At 39.3% G+C, this 17502-nt stretch overlaps 1 protein-coding gene across 1 annotated transcript in view; it reads left to right on the top strand.

The window, feature by feature from the left end:
- The window catches only part of btbd7 (BTB (POZ) domain containing 7), a 56383-nt gene that overhangs the window by 28188 nt on the left and 10693 nt on the right, over nucleotides 1-17502 (top strand). The window contains exons 4-8 of the mRNA XM_037537780.1: nucleotides 11023-11231; nucleotides 12318-12393; nucleotides 13920-14080; nucleotides 15414-15557; nucleotides 15790-15979. Coding sequence (XP_037393677.1) covers nucleotides 11023-11231; nucleotides 12318-12393; nucleotides 13920-14080; nucleotides 15414-15557; nucleotides 15790-15979 — 780 coding nt within the window. The remainder of the gene's footprint in view (nucleotides 1-11022; nucleotides 11232-12317; nucleotides 12394-13919; nucleotides 14081-15413; nucleotides 15558-15789; nucleotides 15980-17502) is intronic.

The raw sequence follows: 17502 nt of genomic DNA, 5'->3' as shown, positions 1-17502 counted from the left end.
CTAAACACTCCTCTCTTTTCTATTCCTATTGCTTATTCATACATTCTGGATTTGAATTTTTCTATTTTAGAAGATGAAAGTAGTGTTACACCAGCCTCCTACTGACAGATAAAAGATTATAACAGTTATGTAATTCATGGGTTTTTGGAGTGGGTTCTAGAGAAGCAAGTTGGTTGACTGTTTCCAGTAGAGCTTCATGTTGAAAACGCTGAAAGACCTCTCATTGAAATGTCACGGGTGTTGTGGAAGTCTACCTTGGGGAATTGATCAGCCGTCTCAAATTGCTGTTCAATCTCCTGCTTCATTTTTTGCCTTCCACTGCTATTGATTTTGTTCCATGGTAAAGGAATTGATTCTGTGTCCCAGATCAGTGATTTCACAAAATGGACTATCGACAGAGAAATAATTCCTTTCAGTGGTAACTAGAGAAGTTAGATGCAATGTGGACATCTGTATGAAGTCATAGTGATGCTTATAGCACCGACCATTACCACAGTTAATTTGTTTTAAAAACTATGTGAATGAAAAGGCTCATTGCAAATATATGGTGCAGTTTAATGCAGTTTATTAGAGGATAAATAAAAAACTTACAGATTTTAAACAGCTAAAAATTCTTGGAAACACTTGGAATGTGGGAATTATGTCAATATCCAATATTATTCATGCATACACTATTTATTTATATAGTTGTTTATAATATGTAACAATTGGGATTAGATCCTCCTGGATTGGCATTACGGAGAGGGGTCGCAGTCATTTCTTTAGTGTTGCAAATGTGGTAAAATAAATGATTTATTTTACTACAGACATTTTTAGCACTGTAGTTTAGCATAATGTAAATATTCTGTTCTTCTTGAGTACAATAAATAGTCAACTATTAGTCTGAAATATTAGTCAAATGAAAACATCTGTCTGATGCCCATATTCTTCTTCTTCTTTTATTATTTTTTAAAATAATTATTTGCCAATACAATATGATTTACAATATCAATACTATAGTCAGAAATCACACAGCCCCCAGGTGTTAAGCATGGGCAGATCTTATGGACCAAGTGTAGATTTATAGTAATTTGACACAGATAGAATACAAATTGTTTCACACACTTTTTCCCTTCAAAGAAACTTATGTGATTGACATCTTATAGTCCTGAGCTTCGTATGCATAAGCACTGTTTGTGGAGGGTGTTTATTGCTGTTTCCTGCACAATACAGTCAATTTCCTTTTTACAGTGATGAAACTGGAGTACGTATGCTTGGTGTTCTGATCTTTAATGCAGCAGGATTCAGTGTGTCCATGTGAGCTGATCCACATGACCTGTTGGTAAGCTTTGATTTGTTATGGATAGCGATCAAATTCGGCGCTCTCAGCATAGCCCAGTGATGAGCTCAGGGGGTTTTCACCGGAACCTTACACACCAGCCTTCCTGTTGAGAGCCCCATCACCCATGTATATATAATATATGCCCGTACTCATCCTACCATTAAGTTCTAGTTAATAACTTTAATAGCTTTTCTCAGTTACTTTCTCAGTTTTCTCAGAGACTTTATCACACAGGCAAGTCACTCTGCTGGGAGTTCTCATAGATTTAGGAGAGTTGCCAGTCTAACATCAGTTAAGATCACTGTGAAAGACTTTAATTGTGCAGTAAATTATTGATGCAGATTTGTAAGACATGAATTGTTAAGCTATCTCAGTCCACTATTAGTCCCAAAAAAGCCCAGGTGAAATGCATCTTCTGCTCAAAACTCTTGTCACCCATACAGCAAAAGGCAATTTTAGTGCTTGTGCGTTGTTGGCGTCCTATGGGAAATAAGAGTTTTTGACCTCTATGAAATGAAGCAATGACAGTCATTTAACACTAAGTCAGCAGTCATACCATGGAAGGAGGCAAGACATAACTAATGTGTTGGCCAGACAGAGACGTTTTTATTATAAAAGAAACCTCACCAGTATTCTCTTGTGTCTGAATTTGAGTGTTTTTGACAAACTTCTTGTCCTCTTCGTCTTTGAATTCCAAAAATCTAAGGTCTTTTATTTAAAAAAAAAAAAAAACATTTTCTACAGCATTTTGGTCAATTATTAACAGTTTGTGCTGTTTCGTGGTCAATTATCCATCATACAGGGTGCTGCTATTATTATTATTTATTATTATTATTGTTTTTATACAGTTTAAGTATTGTTTTTATTTTGGCACTATAGGTTCTTTGTTGTCTGTTCAGACTTATTAAATCTGACAAATCAAATTTATTAACCAATGGAGGCCTGGATTTGGAGTCACACACAAAATTAAAGTGGAAAAACACACTACAGGCTGATCCAACTTTGATGTGATGTCCTTAAAACAAGTCAAAATGAGGCTCAGTATTGTGTGTAGCCTCCACGTGCATGTATGACCTCCCTACAGTGCCTGGGCATGCTGCTGATGAGGTGGCGGATGGTCTCCTGAGGGATCTCCTCCCAGATCTGGACTAAAGCATCTGCCAACTCCTGGACAGTCTGTGCTGCAACGTGGCGTTGGTGGATGGAGCGAGACATGATGTCCCAGATGTGCTCAATCGGATTCAGGTCTGGGGAACGGGCGGGCCAGTCCATAGCTTCAATGCCTTCATCTTGCAGGAACTGCTGACACACTTCAGCCACATGAGGTGTAGCATTGTCCTGCATTAGGAGGAACCCAGGGCCAACCGCACCAGCATATGGTCTCACAAGGGGTCTGAGGATCTTATTTCGGTACCTAATGGCAGTCAGGCTACCTCTGGCGAGCACATGGAGGGCTGTGCGGCCCTCCAAAGAAATGCCACCCCACACCATTACTGACCCACTGCCAAACCGGTCATGCTGAAGGATGTTGCAGGCAGCAGATCGCTCTCCACTGTGTCTCCAGACTCTGTCACGTCTGTCACATGTGCTCAGTGTGAACCTGCTTTCATCTGTGAAGAGCACAGGGCGCCTGTGGCGAATTTGCCAATCCTGGTGTTCTCTGGCAAATGCCAAGTGTCCTGCACAGTGTTGGGCTGTGTGCACAACCCCCATCTGTGGACATCGGGCCCCCATACCAACCTCATGGAGTCTGTTTCTAACCGTTTGTGCAGACACATGCACATTTGTGGCCTGCTGGACGTCATTTTGCAGGGCTCTGGTAGTGCTCCTCCTGTTCCTCCTTGCACAAAGGTGGAGGTAGCGGTCCTGCTGCTGGGTTGTTGCCCTCCTACGGCCTCCTCCACGTCTCCTGGTGTACTGGCCTGTCTCCTGGTAGCGCCTCCAGCCTCTGGACACTACGCTGACAGACACAGCAAACCTTCTTGCCACAGCTCGCGTTGATGTGCCATCCTGGATGAGCTGCACTACCTGAGCCACTTGTGTGGGTTGTAGAGTCCGTCTCATGCTACCACGAGTGTGAAAGCACCACCAACATTCAAAAGTGACCAAAACATCAGCCAGAAAGCATAGGTACTGAGAAGTTGTCTGTGGTCCCCACCTGCAGAAACACTCCTTTATTAAATGTGTCTTGCTAATTGCCAATAATTTCCACCTGTTGTCTATTCCATTTGCACAACAGCATGTGAAATTGATTGTCACTCAGTGTTGCTTCCTAAGTGGACAGTTTGATTTCACAGAAGTTTGATTTACTTGGAGTTATATTGTGTTGTTTAAGTGTTCCCTTTATTTTTTTTTAAGCAGTGTATTACCTGTCATAGTAAATATTAAATATTACTATGTATTGTAATGGAAGCTCTCTGGGGGTTTTATGGTGATTTATTTATTTTATGTGCACCACTCCTGTTAAACACAAGCAATAGCAGCAACAGTGGAGGAGCTTTAAGTTTTGACTCACCTAGATGGTCCCCCCCCCCCCATAATGTCTGACGTGAGTGATAGCGTTTGGTCAGTCAGTGATCTGCCCTAGGGATGGGCATTTGAATTTATAAAGCATTATATGAAGCACATTTAAGTAATAGCCAGCCAACCAACCAACCCACCCCATCAACTCAAAAGCATCTTAGAGGCGAACATTAGCCCTTTGGATTGTTCATCTGACACTTTGAGGCAGTGGAAAAGTATTGTTGTTTATTGTTGCAGAATTTTTTTTTTTGTTTTGTTTTTTTTTGACGTGATAAAATTGCAAAACAAATATACAAAATATAGGAGATATGCAATGGACAGGTGAAGTGATGGGTCCTAGAGCAGGAGATGCAACTTATTTGTTGTGGTCTTTGTTGCTACAGTAAAAATTCTACTTGCTGTATGTTTAAGGTAATGCAAGATGGGGCATTTTCTTTTTTGTCGTTCTTAAAATTGTAGCAGCACATATAAGAATTCAGTACCTCCTATTTAAGCCATCTGTACTTATGATAAAAGGATAATTTACACACAGCCTGCTTTTCCCAGACTATAGAAATTTCTTCTGACCTTCTGTCCAGTGGATAATGATGTTCTTTTTGCTATTGGACTAGGCACAGTAGATACTGCTGACTTATATTTCATAATTCCTGCAAAGTTGCGCAATCTGAACATGTTCAATAATCCAGAAAATATCCATTCCAAATTCTCTTTGCTTGGAGAGAATAGTAAGGTGATGGTGTTATCATCTCATTAAATTAAGAATGTCCTCTTTGACTGCGCTTTTAAATCTTTGTGCTGAAGGTTGTTGAATTATTTAAGACTTGCTCACAGTACCTTAGCTTGTTATGGACCATTTCATGCAAGTGAATAAAAGATGAAAGGAACATTGGCCTTGCTACCAGGCTGAGAATGTGACCCAGTACTGTCATACAAAGTGGAGTTCTGATGTATGTAAAGTGAACTTTTGTAGCCCACTGTGTACATATGTACTACCTGCAACAGCTGACTACGTAACTTTAGTTGCGAGTGTGACTAAAACCTAAAGAGGCTTGAACTGAGAAATCTCATTAGAGGTTTTGCATTTTTTCTGTGAAGATTTTATTTTGAGGCACAGAAACTTGTCTCTACAAGCTAGTTTCTGGGCTTTCTAACAGCATTTGTTCATGATTTTTATCAGCATAACTGGTTGCCTTGTTCATAGACGGATTTGTCTGGGATACTGTCTGGCCTTTAAATTATGTTTACTGTGATTGGCTGTTTCGTTCCCAGTAAAATACTAAAGGAGTACAGACTACAGTTTTCCCTTTTATTTAAGAGTTTATACAGATTGGGTTTAGAGAGTAACACAAAAGTAAAGTGAAGAATAGTGAGATTTGTTTTTCCCACAAGTAATTAGTAAAATAATCCAAGAGCCGTTTGAGAGTAATATTTAGTAATTAATTACTTTTTGAGTAACTACCTTAACACTAGCTTTACTCCTTCTAAATGTCCGTAGAGACTGTGGGAGAATTTGTTCCTGATTCTAGTATTTGATCATTTATATCTGGATCTCATCACCAAAATAAAGTCTGCATGAAACTGTGGAAGAAATGAGTTTTTCCTCTTCATCATTTTTCTTTATCCTGTCAGTCATTGTCTTTCTCACGCTTACACCCAAAAAACCCAGTATAGGCATCTTATTGCACTCTGCTCATCGTTCTTTGTGTCTTTTTTTTTTTTTTAATCTTTGTGCCACTAAACATCCCTCCAGCACATATGCATTTATATCTCTCACATGCTCTCTCTTTCATGTTTCTTATATTTCTTCTTCTTTCTTGTTCACCATACAACAGAGAGCCTTAATTCTGCTTCAACTGTAAAATGAGCTCTGCACTTCCATTTGCTGCTTTACATGACCTTGAGTAGTGACTTTATTTCGCTTGGTAGACAAAGTTATTGACACAAAACAAAAGCCTGTATCAGATCTTTTTCTTTTTTTTTTCAGATTTGCAAATGTTGCTTTGGATGCTTAATTCTGGGAACCTTCAGCACTTCCTCCTTCATGCATTTTAATGTGATTTTATTGTCTGTATCCCTTGTTTTTCCCAAGGCGTGTAGTACAATGCAGTTATTTTTGTCCTGTTCTCAGTTCAGCTGTGCCGTACATATGTAGCTGAGCTGAGGCTCATCTGCTGGCCGCTCACGTGTTCGTTCATCAGGCCTCTGTAGCTAGCTGCAACTTGGTGACAAAATCTAAAGTGAAGTCTCTCAGGCATCGACTCAGCCCACTAATGAGAACTGTGTCTCCTGACCACAGAGGAAAATCTGCTGTGTGACATCAGACTAATGATCACAAAGTAGGAGGGAACACTTCCCGTGTTGTTTTCTGGCTTTTTCTTCAATCATGATCACCCCTCAGAGGAATTGTACACACTGAGCCTATGCTCTGTTGGGTAAAACATAGCTTTGTAGTTTTACTTGGTATCCATAATAATGTCCTAGATTTCAGGCAATTTTTCTTCTGTTTATTTTAGGGGTGGGTGATTTATAGCAATGTAAACGATTATGGCACCATATACTTTTTTGAATTCATCATATCTATTAGGGCTGTCAGACTCCTTAATTTTAGTTCCTCGTGTTTTGTTAGTTGAATATATTTAAACTCTCAGTACATACTTTGAGTCTGTAAATGACAACCAGCATCAGCAACAACTGCAGTAAACTGCCTTTTTTTTTCTTTCTTTTTTTTAAAGGCATTTTCCTGGATCCAGAAATAGATTCTCATACATATCAAGAATCCCTAAAATCCTGCAGTGTTATAAGCCTGTTGTTCTTAGCCTGGACAAAAGGTTGTTGAAAAAGGGGGCACAAGACTATATTTCAACAAGGTTTTGGTAATGACTTCCATTAAAATTCCCCCAGACTAGTGATATCCTGTCATTACAAGCTTAAACAGTGAGTGAATGCCTGAGTGAAATCATGTATCTACAGGATTATTAGCTTGCTGCGCAACAAAGCATTCATGTTTGGAGCTTTGGCTTGGAGTGATGCAGACCATTCAGTGACATGCTTTTCTGTGCACGTTACTAATTCCTGGCCTGCAATCTACCAGGGGTCACAGCCATAGCAGAGGCTTTAATAATTCTAATGGACTTTTTTTTTTCTTCTTCATTGAGTTTGACAGATACATAAATTTTACATTTTATTTTGGCAACCCTAGTGAGTAATTTCTTGTGACACTGATCAGCTGCGTATATCATAGACAGGTTTAGTTGATCTATAGAGAACCTGAAAACAATAACAAATGTATACTACATAACTAGATACAGTGCATATAACAAGTAGCTGACTGGGTGTCAGGCCCTTGCACAAAGTATGCACCAACATTTTTGCTATCAATGGTGATGCCATAGCCGTCTGTTGCTGGAAGTCCAGGAGAGGCCTCACTCTGTCTCCACCTATGGCTTGGCCCAGTGCTAGCCAACATGGGCATCTCTTAGCTAATGCAACAACTAATAGTTGGTGCTCTCCACCAAGTATGTTGAGCTGTCTGGTGTCATTGCATTAGAAGGAGTTTGAAAAGATGTAGTAGCTGGTTACCACAAATAAATATATGTATAAAAATGCCCTTGAGATTTTTTGGCTGAAAGACTTGAAAAGGCCAAAAATTTTGACTAAAAAAGAGATTAAATAGGCCTGCAATACATTATCAAAGACTTCAACAAATAATTTTAAATGTAATGAATGTTTCCTTTATTTCCCTGCACTGGGCAGCAAAGATGTGTTCATAAAGAGCAGCAGCAGGTCAACAGGGAAAATGTCAACTGTGTTCTTGAGACCTTTCATGAGACCTTACATAAGTGATTACTAATTACTGTTCATGCCAAGTATCAAGAGGAGGATCATCACCCAAGAGCTTCTCCACTGCAGGTGTCATTCATTCACTATTTGAAAACATAACTTGACAAGCAAAAATCGAAGTCATAGCTAGCATGCCACCTTTAGCCTTAGTTTTTCCATTTGATTCTTTGGTAAATAGTTTATTGCTGACACTGATTGTACTCAATGTAAATATGTCTTGGTGGGACATTTTGTTAAATTCTCAAAATGAAACTTTGTCATACATACCATCTATACAAAAAGCAATCAGGATTTTACATTGTTTGCCATATTAGCCACCTTTTTAGTTTCTGTCAGATTTTTGATATTCATTGCATCTGTTCTTCACTGAAGGTCTCTTTTAAGATTTCACAGCACTAGTGACTTTGTTTATGAGTGATAGACAGATAAGAAAAGGAAATGAGTGTTCGGAGAATCCACTAAGTGCCACTGACATGCTGATGATATCAGCTCCGACTTCGCCCTGCAGAGATCAAGTCTTGAGCTGAGCTGGGCGTCCGAATGCCCTTGGCTAAGGATTTGTTTACACTTACTCTGCCTGTCTTGTGTGTGCTTATTTAAGTATGAAAACATGACCTGAGTCTGTTTACAATTTCAAAAGGTTCTAATATTTTGCTAGGAGTTCCTGCTGGTAGGGTATCTATGCTGGCACATGGTAAAAGCAGCAGCAGTCATACTCTTCACCTTCCTCTCCCCATAAGAAAGAAGCCAGCCGTCCTCAGGTGCTCTTGCACCCCATCACTGAAGTGACATTTTCATTAGTTCTCAGCCGTCAGAGCTCTGCTTTAGCTCTTTTTTTGGCAGCAGCCATCTCCTACTTAGAGTTCCTCCTTGAGACAGGGAGCCAGAAAGTCTTTTGAGTGATTTATTTATGCTGTTACTGTTTGATATTTCAGCCTTTTAAATGAGGTCTTGTGCTTAAGAGTTGCACACCATGAATGTGTGCAAGACTGGAGTGTGTGTTTGTGTATGTGAAGGAGAGAGAGAGAGACTTTATTCCCAGTCCAATAGGACCTGTTTTTCTATGAAAAGCTGACACATTGCCTCCATTGGCTGTAGCAGGAAAGCTCCTCAGAGCTTTGGCAGCTAGAGATCGCAAACGGTCTAAACTGACTAAACTCTGAAGGCCGTCTTGGAGGACAGTCGTTAGTACTGTCTCTTGTCTAGTCTAGTTTTACGCCATCAGCTGCGGGGCACTTTGTCATTCAAGTATTTGCTGTATTATTTATTTATTTATTTTGACTGAAATAAGTCTCATACTACTAGTGCCAGTAAGAATAAAGAATAATATTTCAGATCATCTCGACTCAAGTTAATCAAGTTACCTTACATTTTAACATATATCACAATAGTCAGTGTAATTATCTCTATTCCAGCAAAAGCGGGGAATTTTTTTAGTGTTATGTTCTGAAATTGTCATCCTGTGTTGGCATCGAGCGATTACATCTATGTTCTAGGTTGACTTGTTTGATGTTTGATTCTGACATGCTGTATCTATTGCAATCAAGAATTAATCTATAAAGAATTTGTTTAGTTATGTAGCTGAGTCTACATTAGCAGACATTTAGTGATTTACTATGAACTGGCAGAGAAAGAACGATCTTGGTAATCACTTTTTCAGCCATTTTCTTCCTTTCATGAATTTGGCACAAATGATGTCAGATCTGCCAAAGCATCAGAGTTAGCAATACGTATATGCCAGCTTCATGTGTTCCTCTCCAAGAAGCCCAAACTCCTACCTGGTAGGTTGTTTAAGCTTTTCTAAATCAGCGGTGCCTGTTATGAAGGTTTATTACACTGATGTTTGTTTGTTGTGTAGCTTGATGCTGGTTTCTACTTGTGTTAACCACTTGATACAGGACCCTATTATAAGTGACAGTTGGAGAGCATGATGACTAGTGGGTACATTTTAACTGTAGGATTAGGTTAGCTATCCCCCAAAAGCAGGACTTGCAGCATTTACTTGCAATTATATTCAATAGACGTAGTGCACAAGAACTTTCTCCACGATGTTCACAGATATGCCCGTGCTCGTAATGGAAATCTGTGTGACCTGAGTTTCAGAAGCACAGTCCGGCAATTGGCTAGGCAACTATAGGTTACTGATAGTGATTAGTGCTGAGCGCACAAATATTGAGCATAATATGTCCGTAAGGTAGCAGTCAAAAGCGTTCTTGAACATTAGCTGCAAAATGCAATTAGATCACTCAAATGACCATTAGACAGCTTTGTTCTCCATTTTTCACTTTTTTCAGAGAGCTGTCAAACAGTGAAATGATCTGGTTTCCTGTGGGGCAAGCTCTCGTTTCACTGCCACTGGTGTGAGATTATTTGTTTATGTTGCCAAGGAGATGCTTCTATCGATCATTATGCGTTCTACATTTTAAACATTTGAAACCACGTTGACAGAGATATTTTGCATTTGCTGTGTGATTATAAAAATGCTGATCAGCCCAAATATTATTCAAATTTACATTCTAGTGCAATTAGTGGATTTATACTAGTGTTTTATCCTCACCTGAATGAATGGAAAAAATGATAAATTGTGCTGCTTATATTGCAAAGTAAGGATGTTCAAGTGACCAACAGCCTGAGTTTACCCTATACTACATCCTGTTAGAGATTTTGTTGCTTTTGTAGTACCCAGTATTGTAGTGTTTCTGCTCTAGTGGTATTTTTGTGTTAGCTGTAGATTCAAAGAGGATGAGTAATGGGATGACATTGCTTCATTTAGTTAAGTGTGTAGCACCACCTACTGTTCATCTCTGTGTCAGTTATGCATACGTAATTCAACAAGTCAGGGACAGACCAGTGACTCAGTAAGATACAGTGACTTTCATAGGTCAACAAGAATCAACACACCATTAGATCTCAAAGTCTGTTGTACATTGTACAAAAACATTGTGTTGTATAAATCTGTTCTTTTGTGTGGTTTGCTTTGGTGTAGTTTCAGAATTTCATACTCTTCATTTATGAAATGTTTTCTCTTCTGTTTTTTTCCCCACTTGCTGTCAATAGCTTAATGTGTATCTTTCTTTCTTTTTTTTTTTTTTTTTTTTTTTTTTTTTTTTTTACTTTTACTTAAATCCAAGTTTTCCTCTTGTTGTTGTCTGTTACTCCTGTTTATTTTCTGCTTTTTGTGTAGCTTTTAATTTACTTAAAGTTTTTCTTGTTCTTTTCTTCTGTTATTATTATTTGTAATCGTAGTATTAAAACTTGGTTTGCAACACAGCTGCACAACAGCATTTAGCACTGTAGAGTGAAACAACTTGTAACATACTTATGTGATATCCCTGCAGGCTGTGAGGATATTGTGGTGGAGAGCATCTCACTGGACTCGGTGGTGGCCATCCTTAAGTGGAGTTCACAGCCCTATGGCTCGAAATGGGTCCATCGGCAGGCAATGCACTTCTTGTGCGAGGAGTTCAGTCAGGTCATGACGTCGGACGTCCTCTACGACCTGAGCAAAGAGCACCTGCTCAGTGCCATCCAGTCTGATTATCTACAGGTGAGTACTGTTTTACACAAGAGGTTATGCACACCAGTAATGTATTGTGCATTAACAAATTGGTCATGAAACGCAGAACATAACTCGGATGCTGTGTCTTGTTGTAGTTTAAAAATGATTATGACTCCCTTTAGTGAAGATTCATTGCAACATCTCTTTCTTTCAGGTCTAAGAAAATACCATTATAGATTTTTCTCGCATGCTAAATTGAATTTCGCAGCGTATTGACACACATTTCTGACTGCGTCTCTTTGAATTTCATTTTTGCCTTCAAAAATAAATTCCAGCCTTTCTGTCAGAAGCATGAGAGCGTGATTCAGCATAATATGCACTAGTCTCTCTTGCTGGTTTAACCTTGACCTCATTCCATCTACAGACCTTTCCTCTGCCTCTGCAGCTCCTTCTATTCGGGGCAGCAGTGTGTCAGTGTCAGGTTGTTTTCCTGCCTCTGCTGAATAGGGACTCTTGCCCTCTGCAGTTGTTTTTTTTTTTTTTCTTTTTTTTCTTTGCAGGCACATATGAGTCAACTGTATCAGATGGCCTCTTAACTCGTCTCAGTCAGCTTTACTGGGCAGTATGTTCTCCAGCAGAAGGAGTAGAGCCCTTAACTCTGACACTGATGTAGTCATCTAGTTTGTCTGGTGTCTGAGAGAAAACATAAACATGAGTAGACAGTTTTATGGCTCTGCTTGTTTGACGTTGTTTGCCACGATGTCTTGATGCTGTAAAGGAGGAAATCATTTCAACACTTGTAACTGAATAGAGAGAAAATAGGCAAAAAAAAACTCCTTAATGAAGTTATCAACTTTCTCAAAAGCCACGTTAATTTTGAATGAAGACAGATCACCTTTGTCCAACAGCAATATGTTGAAAAGGCTTTTAGCAGTTGCAGTAGCTTGAATGACCCATTTTGAGTTGTGAAGTACAAAGCAGATGCAATGCTGCAGAAAGGTGACCCATTTCTTTGTGTTTGGTCTTGAATATTCCATGTGCTGGACAAGCTGTAACTGGCACTGGCTGGCCTCAGCAGTAAAGACATAGCCAGTGTGTGAACTAAATCTGTCTGTTCTTCTCTGCCTCCCACAGGCCAGCGAGCAGGACATCCTCAAGTATGTGGTGAAGTGGGGAGAAAACCAACTCATCAAGAGGATGGCTGATCGAGGTAGGAGCAGAGTTTTTATTGTGACCAGTTGGTTTTATGGATACGCCTGTGTTTTTCTTAGTTTCCTTATATGAATCTACCAGATTGAGGAGTGAATGTAATTATTTGAAACTTTTTATATTCTAGATCAAAAGTGGTTAATCAGATTAAAAGCAGGGAAAATGTTTTAATGCTAAAGGCTCTTTAATCCACATATGAAGTGTAGTGAGTTATAAAGCAGGTTGAATCCCTAATTCATTTTATATACAGGGTGGGCCATTTATATGGGATGGTTGGTGATATTAACTTCCTGTTTGTGGCACATTATTGAAAATAAATGGGATCTGTTACGTAGGTGTAATGTAAACGCAGCGTAAAGTCACCATGCTCAATACCAAGCGTCAGCCAGAAGGGTATAAAGCCCCCTAGTACTGGGCTGTAGAGCAATGTAGTCATGTTCTCTGCAATGATGAAGCATCATCCAGTATGTTTAGGATGAGTTGGAGTGGCATTTGTGATGTAGAATTACTAATTTAACATTAGTACCTGAACTCATGTTTGCTCTCATGGCTGAATGCAATTAAATAGTTACTGCAGTGTTTCAACAACTTGTTTAAGTCTTCCCAGAAGAGTAGTTGCTACTGTTACTGCAGCAAAGAGGGAAAAACTCCTTACTAATACTCTTTGATTTCAGAAAAAGTTGAGATGATTTAGCCATCAAATCTACAGGGTGGGCCATTTATATGGATACACCCAAATAAAATGGGAACGGTTGGTGATATTAACTTCCTGTTTGTGGCACATTAGTATATGGGAGGGGGAAAACTTTTCAAGATGGGTCCCATTCTGTTTGTAATCCCTTTCTATCGAAATTTTACACAGACTAAGCTGTGTGTGTGTGTGTGTGTGTGTGTGTGTGTGTGTGTGTGTGTGTGTGTGTTGAATGCTTGGTTCAGCAACACGTGCACATCAAAGTATTACGTTTACTAATTAGAACCAGTATCTGGATATTTTTGGACAGATAGCATATCAGTGAAAAGAAATCTTATGGTACTCTGAGAGCTGTTTTGGTTTGTTTTTTGTGCTTACACTTACACGTAAAGTCGTTGTTTGATGTGTAAGTCATACATGAGTCCTGAATAAATACTTAAAAGCTTAGATGAATAAACCAGAAAAGAGAACAAAGAACTCCTTTTCATCTGTATCGGGTTGCTTTACGAAATACTTATATAAAATGCATAGATGACCTCTACTGCAGAAAGACCTGCAGGCATATAGATTGATGGGGTTTCAGAGTGCAGGGTCAGCCAGAGAACAGCTCTCCTGAAGCAGTTGGAACTGAAGTGCCTTGCTCAAGGGCACAAAAGCGGCAGATAGAGCAGGATATTGATACCAGTAATCCTCTGGAACCCTTCACTCTCCACCCTCATTCTCCAGTCTGTGCTGTTAGTTTAGAAAGTTGAGAGCTGGAAAGCACTTTTGTTTCTGTGAACTGTTCACATTCATTCTAATCTGAGTGTGTGCCTGTATATGCACATGTATTTCAGAGCCCAACTTGCTGAGTGGCACAGCACACAGCGTGAATAAGCGTGGAGTGAAGAGGAGAGATCTGGACCTGGAGGAGCTGAGGGAGATTCTGTCTCCTCTTCTGCCTTGCGTCCGCACTGAGCACATTCTGCCCATCAACAGCGAGGTTCTTTCAGACACTGTGAGCTACTTATGGAACCTTTCAAGTGTTTGGAGACACCTAGCTTTTTACAGTGCTTTTTATACTAATGAGCATGTTTTATTTGATGGTTTCCAATAGCATCCTAAGTAAAAAACAGTCATTTTCAGCTATAAAACTGAAGAAACAACTGACATAAGAGCTACGTTTTGAATAGTGTTTAGCTTGTTATTCCATTGTTGTGACGTCAGCACTGTCAGTGTGTAAATCCCTGCTGGGCCAAAGACCAGAGGGCGTATAACAGAAACATTGTAGCTGTCAAGTCTTATCTGTTTATTCTCCATGACGGTTCATTTAGGACATCTTATCCTTCCTCCAGATAAGAAACGTTATATTACAGAATTAAGCAAATTTCCTAAATGATGTCTTATCTTTAGGACAACCCCAGTGGTGTTCTAGCTTGTGTTTAAACCTTGTGTTTCTACTGTTAACTATTCTACTGAAATGCAATGTTATTGTTTTTAGGCGACTGTGGCAGGCAGTGTAACTCACTGTAAATAGCATGAAGGTTTCATTTGTTTTTACACACGTTCTCCCCGTCTTATTACCTGCATATTAATGTCAATGAAAATCACAATGTTGCAACAATGTTGGTGAAGAATGAGGAGACAGTTGAACACATGGTGGCTTGTTTGGAGCATTAGCATGGCTTCTGTGCCGGCTTAAAGTCATTGGATATGGAAATTGGGGCCTTCAGAAATGAAACACAAGTCACAGAATTCGAAACCTTTTCCACCTTCAAGTTCATTGCACTTTAGTTTTGTTTTGACTATTTTACAAATGTAGCTGTCTAGTTAGCTAACTTGTGTACTCAAAATAATAAAAAATACAGCTGTGTATAGGTTTCCTATCTTTAGAAAAGATACTATAATATAGGATATAATATCTAAATTGATATTTAATTTGCTTCTGTAATATAAATTAGCAAAAAATGTTACCTTGAGTTTGTCTGATCTTAATTTGGGACTAAGGATGGAAAGTTTCTGTGATACGGCCCCTGCTCTGCATACCAAAGAACACACTTTTCAGGAACATGAGGTTGAAAATATTGTGCAAAATATATTGTTGGCAAATAGCAGTTAGTGAAAAGGCCTCATGCACATTGTATATAGTGATAGAACATAGTAGCACACCAGTTTTACACACTGAAATTGATAAAATGGTTTTAGGTAGATAAAGGTGGCATAAGTAATAGTTTTAAAAAAAAAAAAAAAAAACTTGGCAACACTTCTTTGAGAGAAACCTGGATGAAAGATTCCTCTCTTTAATCTAGTGAAGGACTAACCTTGTCCTCTCCTGCTCTGTCTCCTGAAAGCTGAAGCGTGGTCTGATCAGCACGCCTCCTTCAGACATGCTGCCCACAGCTGAGGGTGGCAAGGCCAATGCCTGGCTCAGGCAGAAGAGTGCTGGAATCTACGTTCGCCCTCGTCTCTTTTCTCCCTACGTGGAGGAGGCCAAGGTAGCCTTTCCTGCCTATCCACCCCCATGTACACTCAATTACATATTATAGCAAACATATCACCCACAGAAAGAAACCACACAGTGTAGTTAGAAACTGCTTAAGCTAAGCAAACTGTGGATTTGTTTGTAAACCCACCTACCAACTTTTCCACTTGGAAGAGGAATTCGAAGCCATTTGTAAATGGCTCTGGTCTCAAAGTTTTTTGTGTCTGTGTGTTTGTGTATATTAGGCGGTTTTAGATGAGATGATGGTGGAGCAGACTGATCTGGTGAGGCTGCGCATGGTGCGCATGTCCAATGTGCCTGACACGCTCTACATGGTCAATAATGCAGTACCCCAGTGCTGTCACATGATCAACCATCAGCAGCTGGCTGGCAGCCAAACAGCCCCACCCTCAGTGGTGGCCAATGAAATACCAGGTGGGTGGAGCCTGCTTTTAATTGTTCCGGTGATGAGTGATCCCCTTTACCCCCTCAGGAAGGGTGTATGTGACAACTCACGCACTGTAACAGTGATTTTATGTAAATATCCTTGTTTGTTTTTCTTTATTATTATAATTGACTCTAACAAATAATTAAATGTCACAAATTTGTTCGCTACTTAGATGTTTGTTTCTCTTTCTAGTGTTCAGAAGCTTTGTCTTGTTTAAGCCACATAAATTGTAACTGATAATATATGAAAAATGTTAGAAATAAATTATAGCTGGTTAGTTGACCACGTTAGTGCTGGTTATTCACATCACATTGCCACAGAATGTGACAAACTGCACTGCTTCCAACATGACCACTGGAGCTAAAATTGCAGATGTGAGGAAGTCAAATATGGGCACTTTAAATAATAATAAAAAAATGCTCAGTGCATTATTTGTGATAAAAAGCTGGTATGCTACGTAGACATGACAAATCTCCAATATGTAAGTATAGTGATATGAGTGTTTAAGTACTGCTTGTTAGGCTGCATGCCTTACACCAGGGGTTCCCAGTCCCAGTCCTGCTTTAACAACCCAACTCTATGCGCATTCTTGTTCTTGATTTTTATCAAGTACATGAGTCAACTCATTAAGACTTATTAATAAGTGCCTTGTTGGCTGGGCCAGGTGTGTAGTATAGAGGAACCACAAAAATGTAAAGAGCAAAGAGTTACCAGGACTGTGATTGGGAACCCTTACTTTATACCACTGCTGGTTTCAGTTAATTTGTGTCATTATCAGTAGACAGTGTTATGTCATTGCTGCTAGATATATTTTAAATTGCGAAAATAAACAAACAAAATTGTTTACATTTCTGCATTTGGCAGGTGCTCTTGTACAGAGACCGTGTGTGTGTGTGTGTGTGTGTGTGTGTGTGTGTGTGTGTGTGTTACATTGTGCTACAGATGTAGGTGAATGTAGAGTTAGGATTCTTGCCCAAGGACTCTTACTATTGTAGCCTGATAAAAATGTAAGCAAATCATGGACCTATCAGAAAATAGCTGCTTTTTTGATGGAGCTGTCCAGCTGTGGTTTCAGGACATTGAGTTAATAAAGTGTACCACAAGGTATGTTTTATCCTTAATTTAACCTCAGTAGCATTGTACCACTCTGGTGTTGGTCAGGTCTCCTAACCTGTATTTGGTAAGTTTACTAAAGTATTCCTAATCAGTCAGTGACACAAAATAAAAGTATTCACCTCTAACTTCTGGCACTCTGGCAATTCCTCTCCAAATTGTTTACCTGAAGGTTATAGAAGCCTTTCTCCACTTCATGGGGAAGTTTCTCCTCTTTCATTTTGAAGATCATGTTCTGCTGCTCGCAATTTGTGTAGACAACTTCGCTGATTATAATGGTAACATTTTGGATTTGTTATTGTCACTCGTTCATGTTGCCTGTTTTTAGGACATTGTTTAATGGACATTATAGATTTAAGATTCAAGAGTTTTGTCATATGCACAGCAGAACAGGCAG

Source organism: Pygocentrus nattereri, chromosome 4 (assembly GCF_015220715.1).
Source record: "Pygocentrus nattereri isolate fPygNat1 chromosome 4, fPygNat1.pri, whole genome shotgun sequence".
In the NCBI taxonomy this organism is placed as follows: Eukaryota; Metazoa; Chordata; class Actinopteri; order Characiformes; family Serrasalmidae; genus Pygocentrus; species Pygocentrus nattereri.
The sequence above is the reverse complement of the archived record's forward strand: the minus strand, read 5'-3'. Positions and strand labels throughout refer to the sequence as shown.